Raw genomic sequence first — 23,301 nt, forward strand, 5'->3', positions numbered from 1 at the left:
TCCCACCCACCTCACACTACTTACCCGCCCTCGACACCCATCACTTTCACTGACGCAGGCTATATGACGCGTCTGCCTGCGCCGGGTCTGCTGGGGTCTATGACCCGGCACCTGACCTGCAGACGCGTCATCAGCCGTCGCCTGCGCCGGATCCCGTGATGAGAGGCAGCACAAAGAGGAGCGGGATAAGGTAAGAATTCTGTTTTTGATTTAGCTTAAATATGTAGGGCCCTGTTTAGTGGTGGGGGACATTATTTATGGCTACTGGGGGTGCAGGACAGTAATTATAGCCACTGGGGGGGGCATTAATTAGGGCTACTGGGGGGCAGGACAGTAATTATAGCTACTGGGGGGCAGGACATTAATTATGGCTACTGGGGGGGAAGGACATTAATTATAGCTACTGAGGGGGGGGGCAGGACATTAATTATGGCTTCTGGGAGGGGGGGCATAATTTTAATTTTTACCGGTGTTTTGTATGCGTTGGAAAAGGGGTAGTCTTATACGGCGAATATATCTTAAACTCTACATTTTAACAGGAAAGTAGGGGGGTCGTCTTATACACCAGGTCGTCTTATACGCCGGAATATACGGTAATAGAACTTTGGTGACAGGTTCCCTTTAAAGGTAGCATGAGGTTCCATTTGCCATTGTGGTAAATATAATGGATGTGTTCACAAGCTTCAGTTAAAACCGCATCACATCATCACATTACATCATCACAACATCATTACTATGGTAACTGAAGCAGAGCACAAGAGGAAGGAGGAGTTACTTTGAACAAAAAAGGATCAAGGGACTTGTAGTTTTAGATGACGGCCATCATGGAGATAACCCTGCCTATTTTAGAAAGACCATAAAATTTTGTGAATCATAAAATCAAACTACGTGAGCTTTGTTTTGTGATTAAAGACATTGATTTTTGTTGTATTAATTTATTAACAACATTATGTATTTTTTGTCAGACGTTTATATTCCCGGAATACCCCTTTAATGGTTAATTTAAATATTTATTTATATGTGTTTTAACTTTATATGTCCCCCATGAGGGCAAAAGAAGACCTATAGGGGACATTTTTACATTTTTTCTTTCCCATTTTTTTAATTCTGGGTTTTACCTTTAACTGGGGCATCGGTAAGCTCCCCAGTTACAGGGGGAAACTATCCCCTTTGGGGGCAGATGTTGGATCAGAGCTGGAGTGGGTCTGAACTGACCAAGCAGCTCTGATTATACTCTACAAACCAGGTGGGCACATTATTTCTGGCGACAGTGCCAGCTCTTCTCCTCTGTGCATCGCGCTACTTTAGTGCGATGCTGTGAGGAGTGGGGAAGGGAGAGGCTGTAATAAACCAAATCTCCCTTCTTCCTAGAGTCTCCCTGCTCCTGCTCCCTTTATTAGAAAAAGAAACTGCAGCAACATCTTTCATCAGTGGGTGGTCGGAAGGAATTACAGTACAACTGTAATGTATAAAATCTTTTGCCTAGCTCTGCACTAAGCTAAAATAAGCAATTCTCAAATTTACACTCATTAGCCATCTACAGCCGTTTGACCGTTAACCTTGTCCCTCTGGCTGTCTTTGGTTGGTTGTTATGGGAATCCGTATCTAGAGGGTAGAGAGGAGGGTCGGTAGAAATTGTTGGGTGGGGTTACTAGCAGATGTGCATACTCCCAATCAGGAACTGCTGTATATACAGTGCAACCTCTTTGAACACGAAAGGGGTGGTCAGCATATAGAGGGCACCTTCCTTAGTGAACTCAGTGATTGAGCAAGTGTGTTTGAAATGGGGAATTAACAAGCCACAATCACTCTCAAGGCTGCGTTTAGAATATGCCACAGTGAGAACTTACAGAGATTAAAATGAAGCCACTTTAGGAAACTTACCGCTGCCGAATCAACATCACTGTGAACCGCAACTGTTTTTATACCCAGTTTCCTGCATGTCTTGATTACCTGGTGGTACAAACAATGGCTTTATTTAAGACCCAATTATGTTTCTAGCAAAGACATGGCAATAAACTGTAACTTACATAAAATATGAGTGTTTTCATCCAATAATTAACAGTTAGATTTACATGGTTATTTGTAACCATGTATTTCTAAGAAGCAAAAATCAACATTGACCAATAAAAGGTTGGACTTGATAGACTTGCGTGTTTTCCCACGACTTACAGATGACCCCTAGTTACAAATGGACCTCTGGATGTTGGTAATTTACTCTTCTTTAGCCCTAGGCTACAGTGACCAGCTATAACAGTTATCACAGGTGTCTGCCATTAAGTTTTATTGTTAATCATGGTTCTTATAGCAACCTAACATTTTTAAAATTCAATTCTCACAGAGGGCAGCTCTATTCTTTACATCTCCCCAAATCCGGCTCCACAGGTTTTTTTTTAAAAAAGCAGGTAGCCCTTTATAAGTATTAAACAAATCATAGCTGTGTTGCAAATTTAATATAAAATCGTGTCATATACGCACGGGAAATGTTCATACCACTGTCAAACAATTTATTAGCTGTAAATCAGACTTGGTAGTCTACCTAATTTTCTGCCCCTGTGGAAGGTATTAAAATCGGTAAAACGATAAGACAAATTTTTATTAGAATTAGAGAAGACCGATGTGTCCATAACAGCTGAACAGGGATCACCTAGACTCACAGCACACAAAGCAAGAACATGCAGGAAACCCTGATGTTCTTAGTTTCGCACGTAAAGAAAGAATAGGTTCTCAGGAATCAGGGGGAGGTGATAGACAAAAAATTGTTACGATGCGAAGCTATTCGTACAGAAGCATTGTAATTTAGCATTGAATGACCATATAACCCCATATATGAGCAGTGAGACTATGGAACTCTCTGCCGCAGGAGGTTGTTATGGCGGACTCTATGTACATGTTCAAGAGAGGCCTGGATGCCTTTCTGGAGAGAAAAAATATCACGGGTTATGGGGATAAAACATTTATTTAATTCTTAAAGGTTGGACTTGATGGACTTGCGTCTCCTTCCAGCCTTATATACTATGACCTATAATATTCTTCTTTCTGATGAGCTGTTTATGAATAACTTTTCACATTGTAGCTTAATGTCTTGCTTTTATGTAATTACTAGAGATGAGCGAGTATACACGTCTGAGCTTGATGCTCGTTCGAGTATTAGTGTACTCGAAACGGCTCGTTGCTTGGACCAGTATCTCGCCTGCTCTAGATCGAGCATTTACTTAAGGAAACACAGTGAAGAACAGTGAAGAACACAATGAAAACAGTAAACACAGTGAACACAGGATATGTGAAGAACAATATGTGTGAAGAACACATTGCAGATGTTTCCATACATCTGCAATGTGTTCTTCACACATATTGTTCTTCACATACTATTGTGAAGAACACCGTTCGGCACGTGTCTCTTCGGATAAGTTAGCAGATGTACGGAACATCTGCAATGTGTTCTTCACTGTGTTCTTTCATTGAAAACATCTGCAAACATCTGCAATGTGTTTAGTGTTCTTTCAATGTGTTCTTTCAGTGAAAAATGCTCACGTCTCTTATCGACTTTAATGGGGTTTGTTATTCGATACGAGCACTTGAGCATCGAGAAAAGTCGACTCGAGTAACGAGAACTCGAGCATTTCGATAATCCAGGATTCTCATAAGCAGCATCACATGACACACCGGAACTGATGATGTATGAGGTTGAGCCTCCTTTTTTGGAGTCCTGCCCTCTGTGTTTCAAGTATGGCTAGATGAAGCGTGTGTAACGTGAAACGGCCTGTTGCCATGTCAAGTGGCTGGTTTTATCCTCTCTGCACCTATTTTTGTGACAAATAAAGAAGACTTCTGGATGGTTAGTGCCAACTATTTTATTCCTTTGTTTGTTGAATATCTGTGTTGTGACCCTGTGTGGCATTGGGTACTACTTACAATCTGCATATAGGCACTTTTAGGGGTCAGAAAAGCAGCCTGAACCAATGATGACACGAAAGGCAAATATTAACTTGGCTCTAAACAAGGAAATTAAGTGGTAAAATAAAAACTCACCCTGCAGGCAATCTCTCCTCTGTTGGCAATTAGAATTTTGTCAAATGTCTAAAAAGAGAAAAAAAAAACAATAATATAGTTTTGGTTTAGTAAGGGATATTCCTACAGAGACAAAATTCTTCCATATAATCCAGATGGCAAAACAATATATTATGTAATATGATGTTCTTTTTGACGCATTTCTATTATATATTATAACTATTGTTGCACAGTTTTACTGTCTGGTCCTAATCTTCCACATTATTGTCCCTCACCTGTACTAGAATGTGTGTTATCTCTTCCCTCCGACCCTCACTATGACGATAAAGCGGCAGATCAGCGCCGGTCAGTGCACGGTTCCCAATCACCATGGAAAAAAGCTGGGATTGACAGTGATGTGGGACAGCACAGTGACTAGCACGGACCCATCATTAGCTACGTTTGGATCAGATGTAGGCAGACAGCAACCGTGTCTGAGCGCCAGCTTCTAGGTCTACTGCAGGTGCAGCTACAGAAAATTGAGGTTCCCCCCCAAATATATAACTGGTTACATAATATAATATATAATAATAATCAGTTGCAGCTTGACATTACTGGGGTATAAGAGCCCTCACACTTTCCATAACCTCATCTCACCTTCCCCTCTCTTCAAACTTACCCGCACAGTTTATGCCTTCCTGCTAAATAAAACTCTCAGCACTTGATATTATTGTAAAGATTACAACGTATGCCCTTACACGTTAAATTCTATATTCTGTAAAAATAGAAAACATCCAGCTTATACACCTTATTTATTTTACCTGATAAAATGGCTTGGCTATGATACAAGTATTTTTATCTCCTATGTTACCAGAAGTCCTCATAGATTGTAAGCTCTTGCATGCAGGGCCCACATTCCTTTTATTACTTATATTTATACCTAAATATTAATAAACATTGCCCTTATGACTATTTTAAGCAGTTAAAGTAATTATTTTGGATGTGTTCATTTGAATGGTAAGTTCTCTTTAAAAGACAAAACAAGAGGAATGGAGGCCCGGGCCGGAAGAGCTTAGCACCAATGAAAGGATGACAGCTTTAGAACTTAAAGGGGTTTACCCCAGTTGGATTTATTTTCGTTCCCAAAGACGAGCGTAGCAGGCGGCCATTGGGGCTGCCCCATTCATCTCTATGAAGCTGACTTCTTCCATCTCGCTGTCAGTTACAAAGCCCAGACATGCACATCCTGCTGATCTGCAGATCTAATGAGCAACGAGGGGTCCAACTGGGGTACATCGGACCCCTTATTCTCATGATCTATGGGGGTCTCATCACTGAGAACCCCACCAATCAGCAAAGTGGTTTAGTGGGAACACCCATTTAATTTAAAACCACACATTGTAAAACACATCCAAGACTAAAATTTGGACCTTAACATGTGGACAAACTCAGTAATTGTTCTTTTAGGGCACCATTAACATGAAAACACACACCAGCAAATTTAACCAGATTTAATAAATCTAATCACATGGAACGTTCCCCTTCTCATGTACAGCACCCAAGCAATCTGTTCCCCTTTGACAGATATCTTACAACCAGACTTCCTGACTGGGAAAAGAACTTGGTTGCTTGTTATTGTATTTTATACCTCTAATAATACACAAACACAGTTCTAAGCCTCTTAACATCAAACAGGTTGACAATGCTAGAAAGGAAATATTTGTTTCCGCAAATAAGTACGTTTATTTGATAAAAATAACGTAATGTAGTACTTTATTTAGCAACATTACCTATATGTACTTATCTACAATAAACATTAAATAGAAATCTATAGGAACTACTCATTGAAAATAAAAATACTTATGTGAAGCACAATACAGAATATTTAGGTCTTAGTAAAGTTCACCATGCACATAAAATAAATTAACTATTTGATTTCATACGATTCGCCCAACAATTTAAATCTTTATGGGGGCTGATATAAAATGTCCAGAACAAATTTAGATTGGCCTTAACTGGTTTCCTCAAGAAGCAGATATATGTTCTAAAGTATTGAATATCAAGGCGCTTGCTCTCATCTGAGCGAGGTGGTTGCATGATCCCATAGCTCTGCATCCCGGAAAGGCAATTGGCTATAATTCAACAGCAATTTACCCACTAAGGTCCAGCAGACCGAAGACTCTCTCAGCCCACATACAAAAACCAAAGTTTTGAGGTGCTCAGTAGTGGAGCTTTGACAGGCGGGTAGAAGTAAGAGGCCTCATCTTTGGCCAAGGCTCCCCTCAGACTATTCTCCCACGAGGTACCCTCTAGAGATTTCCCAGTCCTTCTCAAGCCTAATGATCCTGCTAACCCTGGAAATTTGCAGCTCAAAAGTCTGCACAGTTCTACTTTGGCTATATCCATTGATACCCTGGTCTAAATGCCTTAGGACAATATGAAGAACAAAATTCGGACATGTATGGACCGGCTACTAAAAGGAGAATGGGATAAACTGGGCTCTAAACTATCAGCAGTCCACCTTTACCTACAAGAGGTAGGAGACAGCATCACCACTACAGAGTCAACCATATTGCAGACCAACTTTAATTTAATTCCTCTGATAGATAGCTCTATATATCTCTCTCTATAAATGTGTGTGGCCAGCACGACGAGGGGGGTGGTTGTATCCAAGGACAACCAACCTGATTTCGAAGAGACAACATAGCTACATATCTACAATGCTACATAAATTACGTTCACACCGATACCTTTTTAAAATAACATCCAATTGAAGTGTGAAGATAATTTATGTAGCATTGTATGCATGTAGCTATGTTGTCTCTTCAAAAAAGATTGTTGTCCTTGGATACAACCACCCCCCTGGTGGCGCTGGCCACACATGCACTATTGAGCCGTGCGAGACTACCTAGATTCTGTGCTCATTACCACAGGACGGCTGTGGGACATGCAGTAGCTCCTAAACATTTCATATGTTATGACATCGGAAAAAAAATCCCCATTTCCACAATTCTAAATGTTATTTTATTCTTTTGGAAGGTAGGACTATCATTTACCATATGTGTGCTTTATGTTGGCTTCATATTTTAACGTTATGCTATTTTATTTCATAAGGAGGTGAGGAGTCTGAACAGTAACATTCCAAATTTCTGAATTAATTATTTTTGGCAGTAATTTATTTTTATAGGGGCTTTGGAAGTGCTATTTATTAGAAAACCTGAAAAGGCAACCCATTTCTAAATCTGCACCTTTTAAGCTTTCAAAAGCCACTTTAGTTAAAGGGGTTTGTCCATGAAATAAAATTCTCAAATTTCAATCCCCTAGTGATGTGAACACAATTATTGCGGTTTTAGCTCCTATTACTCAGTGATGTTCATTGTAAGATTCCAGAGTGTGGACGGGGACACTCCAAGCAGACACATTATGATCCATCTAGTTCTTTGAGCGTACAATGTGGTTACATTATGAGGGAACAAGGTTTATATCCACTTTCATTTAACTTTCTGAACACTCACTAGTATCTGACACATAGAAAGATAGATGATACAGATCAGCGATGATGAGATCCATGACATGCATATTTCAATGACACTCTCCAGCTCTTGCTACATGTCAACTACCAGATCTGATGCTGGTAGGTGCATGCTGGGAGGAAGTCAGAGTCTGTATCAGTGAGAGCTCCGTCCTGGACTGCAAAGGGAGGGGCCCGTGCAGGGAGCACAGAGAGACAAGCTAAATATGATCAGATTGCAACTCATAAAACTTGCATATAGTAGATGCTGTTTAAACGGTTTTTGCAATAAAGATTCACCATCTATGCAATCGCTCAATTTGTGCTCAATCTATTCTAAATTACCAGTCATGCAGTAATCTAATATACATGTCAGCATTAGGTACAGTCTTGTTACTCAGAGCATGGAAAGGAATTGCTGATGCAGAATCCCTCCTCTACCAACTACAAAATTAATCCATGTTTGGGATACACTGAATTTCCCTTAGCTATGTCTGACTTTTATTTCATATTTTTGATAGCTAGGAACACATATAGTGTCCATCATAAGATGTAAAAAGTATTACATTTAAAAGAATAAGTTACAAAAACAATAGAAAATATAAAGAGTGAATGTAAGAATGTAAAATGCAGAAAACTACTGACCTTTTCAGGGTTACATGCTGTTGAATATTGGAAATGCGAAGCAAAGTAGCACCATCTTGCCCATGAAGCAGATTGCTGTAAAGTAATAAATTAGAATTAGCAAAATAGAATAAAGTTTGACATTTTACATGCCAAGGATCATAGTGACTAACACTTCCAAAAACAGAGAACACGATGAAAAGAAAAGCATTTTTCGTTTGTTGTAGAATAATCACTTCCCTAATGAAGCAACCCACTCATTTATTTATGCTTCTTTTTAAATTGATGGAAAAATAATAAAAACATACAACCGATTGTTTATTTCAGTAGGTTTATTGACATTTAAAAGAGAGTGATAAGAAACGGTGAACATATTACAGTTACGATTTGTAAAGCAGCCAACCAATATTGTGCCAGTTCCAATATTGTCCTGTATTTTTAGAAGAATCCAAGTTAATTTTACACAGAATATAGGGCATCTTGCTTTTTTCTGTTCACAGAAAAATACTAAATGAATTGGAGGATATAATATACAGTTAGAACCTACTGTATACTAGTAACCTATTTTAATAAATAGTGCAGAACAGAATGGTAAATTATAAATCAACAAATAAGCACTTCTGGTTTCAGAGACTTTGACATTAAAAACCACAGACCAGCATTTGACGTTACAGTAGTTTGGAGAGGGCTCACAGGCTGAGCCCAGTTAAACTCTTCAGTGCTGGCAAAGCCGCCGAAGTCAGTTAAAAGGAGGTGTGCGGGTACAGCATTCTCAAGATCTGTTTAGTTCATAATGCATGAAAACAAATGGTAGATTTCATTTATTACCTACAAAAGGTGACCTTTAGAGACAAACCAGGATCCATGGATTCTGGGAAATAAATATGCAAATACATTTTCAAGAGTGAAATAATAACTTGCCCCTTCACAGCTAGTCACCAGTGTCATTTTAAATTATACCTTGTCTAGTAGCCTTATAGGCTTTTCGGTGCAGCATGACATTGGCTGCCCCTGTACAATCTCTTTTCCTGCTTTGACATTGGATTGGGGAGGGGGATTTCATGGTCACGTGACATATTACTGGCATAATCACCAATGTAGTGGCCATATGCTGCAGTTGTACATCGGTACTTACAGGCAAGTACTATTTTAATGCACTCGCAGGGGTTTTTTTAAACATAAAAATTCCCTTCAATGGGAATTCCCTTCAATGGTTTCGTTAGTGACCAAACATAAGATATTGCTAATATTTATGCTACAAGTAATTTGATTTGTTGCATGATATTCTATTTACAGAGTCAGCAACATAGTCTGTGAAAGGCATGTCTCTAAGGGAGGTGGAGCATGTCACCTTTCACTCACTGAAAATTATGTCAAGGTAAGGAAAAGCTGTCATTGTATTACTCTTCCTATTATTTGACCTGTACCATTACTTCTTCTACCTACAAAGGCTACACACAGCCTTCAAAAACTCGGTCTACTTAGGAAGGAAGGAAAGAAAGATATATTGCCAACTGACTTGGATTACAAGTTTTGATGAATTGCTGGAAGCGAACACTGACTGATAAAGAAGGATTAGTTTACTTCAAAAATAGGTTCTTTTACAAAAGGAAATGTCTACTCTGGAGGGAAAAAGTTTTAATCAGACTGCTAACATTCACAATAGGTTTTAATTTTAGTCATAAAACCTAATATAAAGGGGTGCATATAAATAAAAGTATTTGGCAGACTTGTTTTTTAATAAGAAAAAAAAAGCTATGTCTTTGCCTGTGAAAATGTGATGTAGATAAAATGTATGTATAATATGGAAACCAAAAGATATTCTCAAACTTGCAAGCAGAGGTCGCACTACATTTTTTCCAGGAGAGTAGTAATACTCATCTTATCATTTGTAAGGAGTATTTTTCGCCGAGGAGGAGTATTAGATTTCCACTAATAGAAATACAGTGTGAGGTGGGGGCATTATATAGTGTAGGGCAGGGGTAGGGAACCTGCTCTTTTGTTGGCTGCCTCCGGCTCTCAGACAGATCTTTAATAAATATTGATGGCTGCTGTGTGTCTCTTAGACTGATCACTGGACACAGGCAGCAATGTTACCGTTGCCTACGTCCTTTGCACGACCCAGACGCCATGAGAGCGTTGAGGAGCTGGCTGCAGCTGGACCACCGCGGACGATGATGTAAGCAGACACTTGGAACCGGAATCTAAGTGGCACCCGGTCTTCACCAGAACCTGCCGCAAGGAAGGATGGTCTTGCTGCAGCGTGGTACCATCAGGCCTTTCCACAGGCACGACTTGTCCACGGTGGCAGCCAAGGTCGAGGTACAGGAACACTAGGCAGTCTCGTGGTCAAGAACAGGCAGATGGTCAAGGCAGGCGACAATAATGCAAGGTCGGGGATGGAGCAAAAGGTCAGGGCTGGCAGCGAAGGAGCAGAATCAGGAACAGGTCCAGGGTCACAACAGGAGGTCAACACTTGGGAAGGAAACTCTGTAGAAAGCTTCCTCATAGGCATGAAGCACTAAGATCCGGCGGGGAAAGCTGGGAGCCGCCGGATTTTATAGGAACCAGGGAAGTGGGAAGCACCAATCAGCGGCGCACTGGCCCTTTTAATCTGTGAGTGCCGGCGCGGGAGCCGGAAAGTGGCGAGTTGAGAGAGCTCAGAAAGGGGAGCTGCCGCGTAGATCGCAGGGGCACCCGTAACACTGGGACTACCTATCTACTGGGAGGCATGTGCATATTGTACAGCTTTTACAGAATAACATTTTAAAATATGTGGCGTTCATGGCTCTCTCAGCCAAAAAGGTTCCTGACCCCTGGTGTAGGGGGTTATACAGTGCAGGGGGGGGGGGAGATGGGTGTTTTAACACAAACCATAGTACTGTGCAAACAAACACATGTACACAATGTTGACATACAGATCAGACATCACATCTACATACACACACAGCACACTACACAAAAACACAAACATCTGAAACATACAGATTTGTCACAATTTTTAAGATCAGGGCACTGACTGCAGGCTTGAGTAGTAGCTGGTCCCAGATCACATGTGCTTCCTACCCCTCCCCCTCCTGTTTCGACTAATGTAGCAGAGTTTATCGGGAAGAGGTGCTACAGTAATACACAGAGGGCAGCACAGAGTAGGAAGCTTCTCCCTCAGCTCAATGCTGCCGAGTGTAATAAAAAGTGATCAAAATATCGCACAGTCCTCAAAATGGTAGCAATGAAAACATCAGCTCATTTTGCAAAAAATGACACATCACACAGCTCCGTACACCAAAGTATGAAAAAGTTATTAGCGTCAGAAGATGGCAAAAAAAAAAAAATTTGTACACATTCATTGAATTTTTGAAAATTTATTAAAACGCAATAAAACCTGTATAAACTTGGTATCACCGTGATTGTACCGAGCCAAAGAATAAAGCAGAGGTGTTATTTTGAGAGCACGGTGAAAGTCGTAAAAACTGAGCCCACAAGAACGTGCCGCACATGCGGTTGTTTTTTTTTTCAATTTTTCCACATTTGGAATTTTTTTCCAGCATCCCAGTACACGGCATGGAATAATAAATAACATCAAGGAAAAGTAAAATTTGTTATGCACAAAATAAGACCTCACACTGCTCTGTACATGGAAAAATGAAGTTATGGATTTTTGAAGGTGGAGATCGAGAAATGAGCAAAAAAACATCCTTAAGGGGTTAAAATTTAAGAAGTTTCTTTCATAGGAAAACCCCTTTAAAGACCCGTCACCAAAATTTTACTCCCAAAACCAACAATGCCAGCTGGTAAAGGGTTACAGGTCCCTTCCCATATCACCTAAATTTAGCGGCCAGTGAGGAAATGTACGTTAATTACAGCCATTTTTCTGATATGCAAATAAGCCTACTTGACTCTTATTCAAGGCATAACTGTTTACTCCAAGGCTGCGAGTGAACCATGTCCCCTTATTTCGACTGACCGCTCTGTGTCTCTTCAAATCACTGCCCTGCCTCCTTGTACTTAGGGACTGTCTGCAAATATTCAACTACAGCCATATAAAGCATGGTGCCTTGTGTTACATTCATGTCATGTGACAGGGTGATGTCATGTAAGGTCCTATTCCCTGTACATTTGCAAAATGTACCCCACATATGTATCTGATCACATAAAATCACAGCATTCCTCCCTGGCGGAAAGTAGTCTATGGAGCTTGCTGTGATTTCCTGCGATGTATGGGGTGCATTTTACAAATTTAAAGGGAATAGGAACTTGGATTTGCTCTGGTCTCGTGGCATGAACTGCTGAACAATGGGAGTAGAATAAGCCATGGGGGGGGGAGATTGTATGTTACTATGTACAACAAGATAAAGGCATAAAACGACTTGCTGTACTTCAATAAAAAACCAAGCCTCATCACTAGCAATTCCCACTAGGTAACAGGTGAAAACTTCATACCTAACTAACCTTTTAACAAGCTTTACAGATATCAAAGTAGAGTGCGAGAACATCAAACAAGTGGAAAATAAAAATTTAAGTCCATCTTTCCAGTGAGAGATAAGGAAAACTTTTCCACAAAACTACAATGAAGGCAATACCCTTAACATAAAGCATGACATTTTCAAGTAACTAGTGACTTTGACCGACATAAGGGCTAAATATGCATGTCTGTAGACTGACTATAAATTAGATCTATAGATTCTAGTCATGGATTTGGCATGAAAATACTGATGCAGAACATGGCGCAGAATACAATCATATAATCATAACCTGATTTGTATACTCTATTTTTCCACTTAGCAAGCTGCATCTCCAATAGTAATTTGACCCTTAGCGGGTTGGAGGATAACTGTTGTGAAGTCTCCTACACACAAGGAGGAAATGAGGTAGAAGTATGGAGGAATGAATCAATGGCACAGGGACTAGTGCACTGAAGCTGATGGTCACATGACTATGTATGAAGTTTGCTGGCAACAAGCCATACTTATCTACCTTTATAAGTTACCGGAACAGGAAATTATTAGAAAAGTGGAATTGGCCTTAGTATTAAAAGGGCTTGTAAAACCTTTCATCAGGTGGAAATGTGAAATCATGATCACAGGTTCCCTTTGACCCTTTTCTCTCACAAGGACGCATCTCATACGTCCTCACATCTATGGCCGAGGACATGAGATACATCCGGGATTCTAGGAGCCATAACTACTGCCAACTAGAATCTCCTCTTTCCTATTAATCTAAAACTGTGTTTCTAGGTGCCATGGATCTAGAGATATTCACAATTATAGTGATAGAGATTATATAATATATACACTCACCGGCCACTTTATTAGGCACACCTGTCCAACTGCTCGTTAACACTTAATTTCTAATCAGCCAATCACATGGCGGCAACTCAGTGCATTTAGGCTGAGTACACATGGTCAAACCGAGCATCAGTATGGGGAAGAAAGGTGATTTGAGTGCCTTTGAACGTGGCATGGTTGTTGGTGCCAGAAGGGCTGGTCTGAGTATTTCAGAAACTGCTGATCTACTGGGATTTTCACACACAACCATCTCTAGGGTTTACAGAGAATGGTCCGAAAAAGAAAAAACATCCAGTGAGCGGCAGTTCTGTGAGCGGAACTGCCTTGTTGATGCCAGAGGAGAATGGGCAGACTGGTTTGAGCTGATAGAAAGGCAACAGTGACTCAAATCGCCACCCGTTACAACCAAGGTAGGCATAAGAGCATCTCTGAACGCACAGTACGTCGAACTTTGAGGCAGATGGGCTACAGCAGTAGAAGACCACACCGAGTGCCACTCCTTTCAGCTAAGAACAGGAACCTGAGGCTACAATTTGCACAAGCTCATCGAAATTGGACAGTAGAAGATTGGAAAAACGTTGCCTGGTCTGATGAGTCTCGATTTCTGCTGCGACATTCGGATGGTAGGGTCAGAATTTGGCGTCAACAACATGAAAGCATGGATCCATCCTGCCTTGTATCAAAGGTTCAGGCTGGTGGTGGTGGTGTCATGGTGTGGGGAATATTTTCTTGGCACTCTTTGGGCCCCTTGGTACCAATTGAGCATCGTTGCAACGCCACAGCCTACCTGAGTATTGTTGCTGACCATGTCCATCCCTTTATGACCACAATGTACCCAACATCTGATGGCTACTTTCAGCAGGATAATGCGCCATGTCATAAAGCTGGAATCATCTCAGACTGGTTTCTTGAACATGACAATGAGTTCACTGTACTCAAATGGCCTCCACAGTCACCAGATCTCAATCCAATAGAGCATCTTTGGGATGTGGTGGAACGGGAGATTCGCATCATGGATGTGCAGCCGACAAATCTGCGGCAACTGTGTGATGCCATCATGTCAATATGGACCAAAATCTCTGAGGAATGCTTCCAGCACCTTGTTGAATCTATGCCACGAAGAATTGAGGGCAAAAGGGTGTCCAAGCCGTTACTAGCATGGTGTACCTAATAAAGTGGCCTGTGAGTGTATATCCTTTTCCCTTGTAGCTTCTTGCCTTCGTTTTTAAGAAAAAAAGCTTTTAAAATTATGCAAATGAGCCCGAGCCCTTTTCAGGCTCATTTGCATGATTATTAAAACCTTTTTTTCATAAAGACAAGGTCCTAGGAAGCTAAAATAACAACAGAACCTGACCGAGGGGGCACACACCAGTATGTCAGTTTGCTTGGTCTACAATCCTTCATCCTGGTGGCAGATGTTCTTTAAATTGACAGCCGGGAGTGATTTATAAATATATAATAATAATTTTTTATATATATATAATAATATTATAACCCCTCTTCCTCTCCCCGCCGCATGCGTGCAGTACCACAGTATGGCAGGCACACGTTAGTGTGAATATAGCCTAAAAGTGACTTATCTTTATAAGCTTGGTTTATGGATATACAGTTTTTAATTTGATTTGGGTTACTGTTGTGTAAGGGAGCATACAATAATATATCTATAAGAAACACAGTGCAATTTTCTGCCAAAAAAATTTTGTGCACCACACAGGTCTAAAGGCGTTGAACACTTTCAGCGAATAATTGATATGGTTTGTGTCATGAAATGTTAAAGAATTTTCCAATATAATTTATCAATTCAATTCCTCATGGGTTTCTAGATCTCTGCTTGCTGTCCGTGTTTACTTTCAGTGGATAGCGATTTGTCTATGGTCATGAGGTGGACACTCAGGTGCACAATCCGTTATTATCACACAGCTCTGTGATAGTAAAGGCACGTGCACCTGCTTGTCCATCAAATGACCATGGACAGATTTCTATCCACTAGAAGTAAACTTAAAAGCTATCTATAGCAGGACAGCAAGTGGAGATCTAAAAAAACATGAGGAATTGATACAGAAAGTATATTAGAAAGTTTACCGTATATACTCGAGTATAAGCCAAGCTTTTCAGCACAATTCTTGGTTGTATACTACTGGGGCTGGCTATATACTACAGGGGGGTGGCAGGCTGTATACTGGGGAGGCTGTGACCAATGCACCCTCAGCTTATACTCAAGTCAATAGGTTTTTCCAGTTTTGTGTGTTAAAATAAGGGGTCTCGGCTTATACTCAGCTATAAATGGATTAAATTGTTTCCATTTTCTTTTCATTTTGTAGTCATACTCTAACTCCAGCCTGCACTTTTCATTAGGTACCCGTAAATGTAACAAAGCCTTTACTTCTCTTGCACAGCCTCCTCCAGCTCCTCATCCCTACTGTATAACCAGCCTCCACTTCTCCAGCACAGCCTCCTTGCCTCCTGTGTATAATAAGCCACCACGGCCTCTACTTTCTTTGCACAGCTCTTTCCAGTTTGCCAGCAGCCCTACAGCTTCTGAACCAAGCAGCAGAGCACAGAGCCGACTCTGCTGCCAGGACATGTAACCCAAATATGTCATTTAAAGTACTACACAGGTTTGTTTCAGGAGACTGGGAGTAAGGGTCCGTGGACACTAACATAAGGGGGACGTACATAGAGCTGCAAATTTACAGCCACATATACGTCCCCCATAGTTGTTTATGACGTCCAGGGTTTGGTACGGTGAGCACAATGTGTGCTCACCATACCGTGCCATGGCCGCAAAAAAAGCATGCTCTATCTTTGGGCGTAGGAACGGCCGTGCGGCTCTATTCTCTATGGGGCGAGCAGCGCTTGCTTCTTCTCATCTCCAGCGCGCCAGGCATGAGCCCTAAAAGAGAACAGAGCAATGTGGTGATATGCTTTATCAGCATTTCACTCGATCTCCAGGTTAGCAGTCAGGCAGTGTTGGATCCTCATGACTTCGGACCAAAAGACTGCTTGATAAAAAGGGCATCTTTTAACTATGGCATATTACTTAGAAGGCAAAACACATGGTTCGCCAACAATATCAGTGAAAAAAACTGACTGCACACATGTTTTTTTTTATATTGTAGACCCATTGCCTTCTATTGTCCACAAATGTGAATAGAAACATAGAGGGATATTTGTTGTGCGACAGATTAATAAAAAGCTCCGCGGGATACATCAGGAGGCTTGGGCCCCCTCAAGTAGTTGTCCGCTTGTTGCACTGGCGTACAATTCTATGCCAGGCCCTGCCTGAAAAAGAATTGGGCCATTTCAGGATATAGCAAATATGCTGGCCACTCCGCCGTACCTCCTTTACACCCCTCCATGCCTAATGCCAATTGGCATGGAGATGCTGTAAAGGAGAAAATATTTTATTTCAGAACTTAGATGGCAGAATACTGGCGTACATACCATGATAAATGTCCATTATAGAGTAAAATGGGTAAATACGCTATCCATGGTGATAATAGATAGCATACTAAGAAAATTAAACTGATGTGTAAATAGGCCTTAAAGAGGACCAGCCCGGGAGATTTGGGACACTGAACCATCAACAGGTCCTAATGTACCAGCAGTTTAGTGTCCCAAATCGTCCTTTAGAGAGTTCCCATGTGTCACCATTTTAAAAAAACGTCAGGGTGCAACAGAAGTTAAAACACACAATTATATTATAATGCAAAGGCAGAAAGACATCTTTGTAATGCAGCTGTAATAGGCTTCTGCAAGCCGTCTTTAGTGAAAATTAGGTCGCCGGTGACAGGTCCCCTTTAAACCAGTTAGGTCAGGCTTGGTCGTCTAAAAGGAGTATCTGATTGAGGCAATACCGAGACAATTAACAGACTCACTAAACAAATATTATTCAATATATTTTTTTTAAACTGTTTTATTTCCCACATTGCATAATTTTGTTTTGCATAATTACAATCTATTAAAGTTAGAGTTCTAAGGTTTAATTCCAATCTCTTTTTTGTTTTACCGAAATAACTTGGGTATTGTATCAAGATGGTGATAGAAAGCCTTAGTATTGTAAAAGTATCATTTAAACATGTATGTGGGAGTCAGCCTTAGGGAAATCGAGGTGTCTGGGGTTTGGCTCACACACTCCACAGTCCTGCCATTAACCTACAGTAAAGATGCAGTGTAACAACAGACAGGACAGAATGGGCTTATGCTTTCCAGGACTGGGGGCCCCCTGATCAGTGCAGATCAATAGAGATCCTTGTGCCCTAAACCTCTAAAACCTGGACTATATAAAGAATTGATAACAAGAAATTAGGGATCTTTCTGTGAAAAGTCCTTGAATATGCTCCAAGGTAGAGCATTACTTTGACATCAGGTGACAAACTGCTAGGTCACAGTGTCTGTCGGCTTAATGACTTCAACTAAGAGTAATACACCAAAGCCTACACCAAGCACAATGGACGGGTGTCCAAATAAAACACCAAGAACGTCTTCGGCGCTCCTCACCTGCCCCTTTAGCAGCACTTTCTGCACGTCTATAATCACCCTGAGCGCCGCCATCCTTGTCACTGGAGTGCACGCTTGTCCTTTCCCCTCAGTGAGATGGGCGGAGCTTCCGAGTAAGCAGCCAATCAATGGCCTTGAAGAGACAGCGCCTGCTTCACCTCCTCACGCATGCGCCTGTGTTCATTAGGTGACTGGAGTCGCAGCCTCTGTGCTGTATGACCCGCTGCTCACCTCAGTCCGCACATAACATGTGCAGTCACGTGACCGCACAGAGCGCGCTTTTTGGCGAATGCTGCAGAGGAGAAATGTTGTCGGCCCGACAGACGGGTCATGGCGGGAATGTTGTGTGGAGGTTGTACTGGTGATGGGCGGAGGATTGTACGTGGAGCTGCCCACAGTCCTAAGACGAATGGTAGCCAGCTTTATTGCATGTCTGAAGACACTGAGAAGTTTCAGTCACTATCATACTGCGTAGCGCCTTACACAAATGAATAACATAGCAAGGTGATATAATATGGATTAGGGCCATGTTTACACACATTGACAAATCTAGATGGAGGAACAATGATTCTGCTAGCAGAACAGGGGAGTAGCCAAAGCACCAATTAGCATAATTTTTATAACTCTATATTGCCGCAATTACGGTGTATAGTGTTATATCAACCTATACACAACTTCTTAGTAGGACACATCTAACGTCACTAAACTGATTATAACATGGTCTACAATAGCCTTCAGGACACGGCATTTAGAGGGCTTGTTTTTTGTGGTAAGATTTGTATTTTCCATTGTGTTCATTTTTATGGTAAACAGCATCATGAATAAATTTACTAACTCTTTCCTCCAGTGAACAGAAGAAAACAGCTGTTTTGCCTCTTGGTTTTTAACCTTTAACCTTTTTCGTTTTTGCGATTTCACTTTTCCTCCCCACCTTCAAAGGTCTATAACTTTTTTTCCATTTAAATAGCTGTGTGACGGCTTGTTTTCTGCATAACAAATTGCACTTCATAGGGGCAGTATTTAATATTCCATGCCATGTACTGGGAAGCATGAAAAAAATTCTAGATGCAGAGAAAATGATTAAAAAAAAAAAAACGCATGTGCCGTTTTCTTGCAGGCTTGGATTTTACGGCATTCATTGAGTGCCCCAAATTACATCTCTACTTCATTCTTTGGGTCAGTATGATCACGGAGATACCAGTTTTTCCGTTTTTGCCATCTTCTGGCACTAATAACTTTTTCATACTTTGGTGTAGGAGCTGTGGGTGGTATTATTTTTTGCAACTTCTGATGAAGTTTTCAGTGCTAGCATTTATACGGCTGTAGGTACTTCTGATCACTTTTTATTGAATTTTTTTATATTCTTCAAAATGGCAAAAAAGTACAATTTTCAATATTCGGCCGCAATTTTCCGCTATGGGGTTAAACGCAGTGAAAAAACCTTATTATATTTTGATCGTGCATTTTCGCATGCAGCATTACCTGATATGTTTATGATTTTTTACTGTTTATTTATATTTATATCAGTACTAGGAAAAGGGGGGTGATTTTTAATTTTTAGGGGTTTTTTTTTAATTTTTACTTTTACTATTTTTCAGACTCCCTAGGGTACTTTAACCCTAGGTTGTCTGATTGATCCTTTCATATACTGCCATACTACAGTATGGCAGTATATGGTGATTTTCATCCTCATTCATTACATTGTGCAATTAGCACATTGTAATGAAAGTGTTAAATCCAGACAGCCTCGGGTCTCTGGAAGACCCAAGGCTGTCATGGCAACCGATGCGGCACCATCTTTTTTTGAAGCTGCCGGCAGCTTTGCCCACACAGCGCCGCGATTGGTGCTAGCATCGGTGCTATTGAGAGGGCGCAGCCCAAGAGCCTTCTACATGCACCCGCAGCTGACCCATCACATGCTATTTCATCACAGGTAGTTAAAGGGTTAATGTTTTCTGTTATATATGTCTGTTATTTCACCATTTTGTAGTTATTAAGCTTTGTGCCTGTTTTGCATATTAAATTGTTCTTAAGTTTTTCATTGTGCTCTATACGTTCCCATAACTCTGGAGAGGTGAATTACCGCTAAGCCTTGATACCTTGTGTGTGTTTGTATGCTAACAGTAGCTCTAGGCAGTAAGTGTATGTGTGCTAGCAGTAGCTATAGACTGAGTGGGTCCAAATGATCTGTACGGCACCTAGAGAAGTGTGTATCTGGGTATATGTGTGTGGTCCTGTTGTGGGCGTCTTGTAAGCCGTTATTACATGTGGTGGCAGCTCTGACAAGGTGTGAACGGGTGACTATATTGGGTTGCAGAGTGGCTCACTGCAGTTAGCGTTCCATAGGCACGTAAGTGGTAGGGGGGTACATAGTGTGGATGTGTGTGCTTGGGGTGTAGTGTCTGAGATTCGGATGCATTTGGTTTCTCTGAGATGAAAATTGAGTTGACTGGGTGTGCTCTGTGCTAGGGGAGTAGGAATTAGCATAAGGACACAATTGTGTGAGTGGGCGGAGCTTACGCGCTAATTTGCTCGTAACAAAAGGTTTTCCCGGATCCAAAGCTCTGCCGTGAAGAAGGTTTTTTTGTAACCCCAGGGATAATAGACTTACCAGGAGAAGGAAAAACTGGGCAGATGGAGTCACCCTAAAGGAAGAAAAGGTAAGTACTTCTTCTTTAACCCTTTGAACTGTCCCTCTACCGCCAAAAGACCATGACGCCATGGTGGTGGGAATGCTGTCTCTTTTTCTTCCACAGTGGTCCAGCATAACACAAAATGAGTAAGTCCCCTACATTATTCAATCTGGTTACTTTATAGAATATGAAAGACCTCCCCCTCAAGGGGTTCCTAGAATAAAGTCAGCCTTCATCCTTCTTATCCTCACAATTATGGGAAAACATCCTCCCTCTCCTTGTAACCAGAGTCCCTCCATCAGGCTTTACTCTCCCATCTTCCTGAGACCAGAGCTTAACTGATCCTTCTGTCTCATCATAAACCTGAGGAAATTGAGCAAGTCGGTAAGATATAGAAGATATTTAAATGCAATTCGTAAAAACTGCAACTCCTTTAATTCAGAAAACTTGTATGTGTTCCTTGGATTTAAAGAATGCTTATTGCCATGTTCCTATCAAACAGGACTCTCAAAGGATATACTGCAATAAGTGGTGCACCATCAGTTCCACAAGACAAGAAGTTGAAAATCCAGGCCTGCAATGGAAAATTCCAGAGGAGAAGATCATGCTGTATAAGAGATGCGATGAGACTCCTGGCTCTCATAACATCCTTTTATCCAGTGTGTGGCCTGGTGCCAAAGTCATTCAAGGATCTCTCCAATCCTGGATATTAAAAACTTGGAACAGGAAAGCCAGATTCCTGGATGTACAAATCAACGTACCTTCCAAAATTAAGGTTTCCCTAAACTGGTGAAAGGTATCCTCTGGCAACCCTGTCCCTTGGTAAAAGTTCAGACAGACGCTAGACAGATGGACTTGGGGAGTTGTTCTTCTTGGTCGCTTCATTCAAGGAACCTGGTTGTGGACCTTGGCAGCCCTCCGTCTAGATTTCTCTACATGTTTGGGATCTAATCCGGGTTGCTTATGTAAAACTATTATCAGAAAATGTTTTCAGGACAGATTTTTTTCCTGGACAGAAGAAAATTTGGGGTCCTTCACAGCGGTACATCTAAAGGGCTCAGAAATCTAGGCCGTGGATTTCCTCAGCCGGAGACGGATGGATCAAAATAAACAGAGCTGAAACCAGGAGGACTTCTCTCAAATAGTTCAAAGATGTGGCACTCCTTCGATTGACCTATTCGCTTTCAAATAAAATGACAAGATCCAATAGGTTTTTTCCCTAATTCCCAGAAATGGTTCTTAGGGTCTCTACTCTCTCTCCCAAGTTTGGCACATGGAATTGGCCTGCGCCTTTCCTCCCTTACCTCTAGTTGGAAAGTTTCTCCAGAAACTGGCACACAGCAGAACCAAAATAATTCTGATGGCACTCTTATGGTAGAAGAAAAGCTTGTTACCGACCCTCCAACAATTAGGGATTGACCATCCATTCATCCTTCCCTTCAGAGTAGATCTATTGAGTCAGGGTCCATTTGATCACCAGAACCCTGTGTTTACCCTACTCCTCCACAGCAGCAACACTGTAGGGTGCCCCCCCCCCCCTCAGGGACTGGACTGGAAGCCCTTAAAAGTAGCCCTTCCTTACTAGTTTTTGTTTCCTGTCCCTTGGAATGGAAAGAAACCAGTAGTGAAGAGGCGGTCGTGGAGAATGTGCAGCTGGATGCCCTTGAAGGTACAGGAAGGATGCATAGGGTGCTGGGGCTGCAGGCAGAAGAAAAAGTCTACCTACCCCGCACCTCTGCATAAGCAGGCAGCCCTGTTCAATTCCCCACGTCAACATGGTGTGGCAGCAGGATCCAGCGTGACTCACGTGGTTAATACCCTGGGGGCAGGGTATTCCTCTTTCCTCACTTGCATGCAGTGCATAAGGGAGAGGCAGGACTGGAGCGCAGCCCTGCTGCGGTCATGTGATGACTGGCAATGATATCAGTGGAGGGGGTCGGGGCTAAGGGGCCAAATTTAAATGTTAAAAGCCTCCAGCGTCCTGGCAGGATGGCTGCTGTTGCTCTGCTCAGTTCCTATTGCCATCATGTCTGATGTTCCTCAGTCTGTGGATCCTGCTGAAGCCCCTGGTTCGGTCAGTCCTTTCTCCATATGGAAGTTTTATGAAAAAATGCTGCAGAATTTTTTTTCTGTGTACCTTATAGGCGCATAAGCCTCAAAAAGCATGTGCCATTTGTAAAAAAAAAAGGGCTTTCATCATCATCATATAATGATGCTACTGTCTAGCTTTCAAAACTTGAACTAACGGGGTGGAGAGGAAACTGACACTTGTTACTGAGCCACAACCTTCAACTTCCATAATGCCAGTTACAACCATGCCGTTACCACCTCAACTGGATGTTGAAGAGGAAGGAGAAATTTCTGAAACAGATGGAGCAGGTAAACTATTCTGTAGCCCAGAGGACACAGACTCATTGCTGAAAGTCCCAAGTGCTACTATGGGGCTGTAAGAAATCAAAGTAACCCTATCCATCCAGGATCAAATGTTCCAGGGCTTGAGTGAGAATATAGCCAGAGTATTTCCGGTACACAAGAACGTGGAAGCTCTGGTAAAGAAGGAATGGAAGGATCCAGAAACGCATGCAGTATTAAAACACTTCAAGAGGAAATATCCCTTCTCTGAATAGAATTATGTCCTTTGAGATACAGTGCCGAAAACAGACGCACTGATAGCAAAAATATCTAAGAAGGGCTCCTTGCCTTCTGAAGACCTTAAATTATTACAGAGCTTGTGTAAGAAAGCACATAGACTGCTGAT

At 41.5% G+C, this 23,301-nt stretch overlaps 1 protein-coding gene across 1 annotated transcript in view; it reads right to left on the reverse strand.

Annotated features, from left to right (window-relative positions):
• The window catches only part of PCCA (propionyl-CoA carboxylase subunit alpha), a 261,842-nt gene extending 243,745 nt beyond the window's left edge, over window positions 1–18,097 (reverse strand). Inside the window, exons 1-4 of the mRNA XM_072135508.1 lie at window positions 17,911–18,097; window positions 8,147–8,221; window positions 4,033–4,080; window positions 1,885–1,953 (exon numbers count right to left, since the gene is read on the reverse strand). Coding sequence (XP_071991609.1) covers window positions 1,885–1,953; window positions 4,033–4,080; window positions 8,147–8,221; window positions 17,911–17,964 — 246 coding nt within the window. The 5' untranslated portion in view covers window positions 17,965–18,097. The remainder of the gene's footprint in view (window positions 1–1,884; window positions 1,954–4,032; window positions 4,081–8,146; window positions 8,222–17,910) is intronic.
• Between the last annotated feature and the right edge of the window lie 5,204 nt (window positions 18,098–23,301).

Source organism: Engystomops pustulosus, chromosome 2, assembly GCF_040894005.1.
Source record: "Engystomops pustulosus chromosome 2, aEngPut4.maternal, whole genome shotgun sequence".
Lineage (NCBI taxonomy): Eukaryota > Metazoa > Chordata > Amphibia > Anura > Leptodactylidae > Engystomops > Engystomops pustulosus.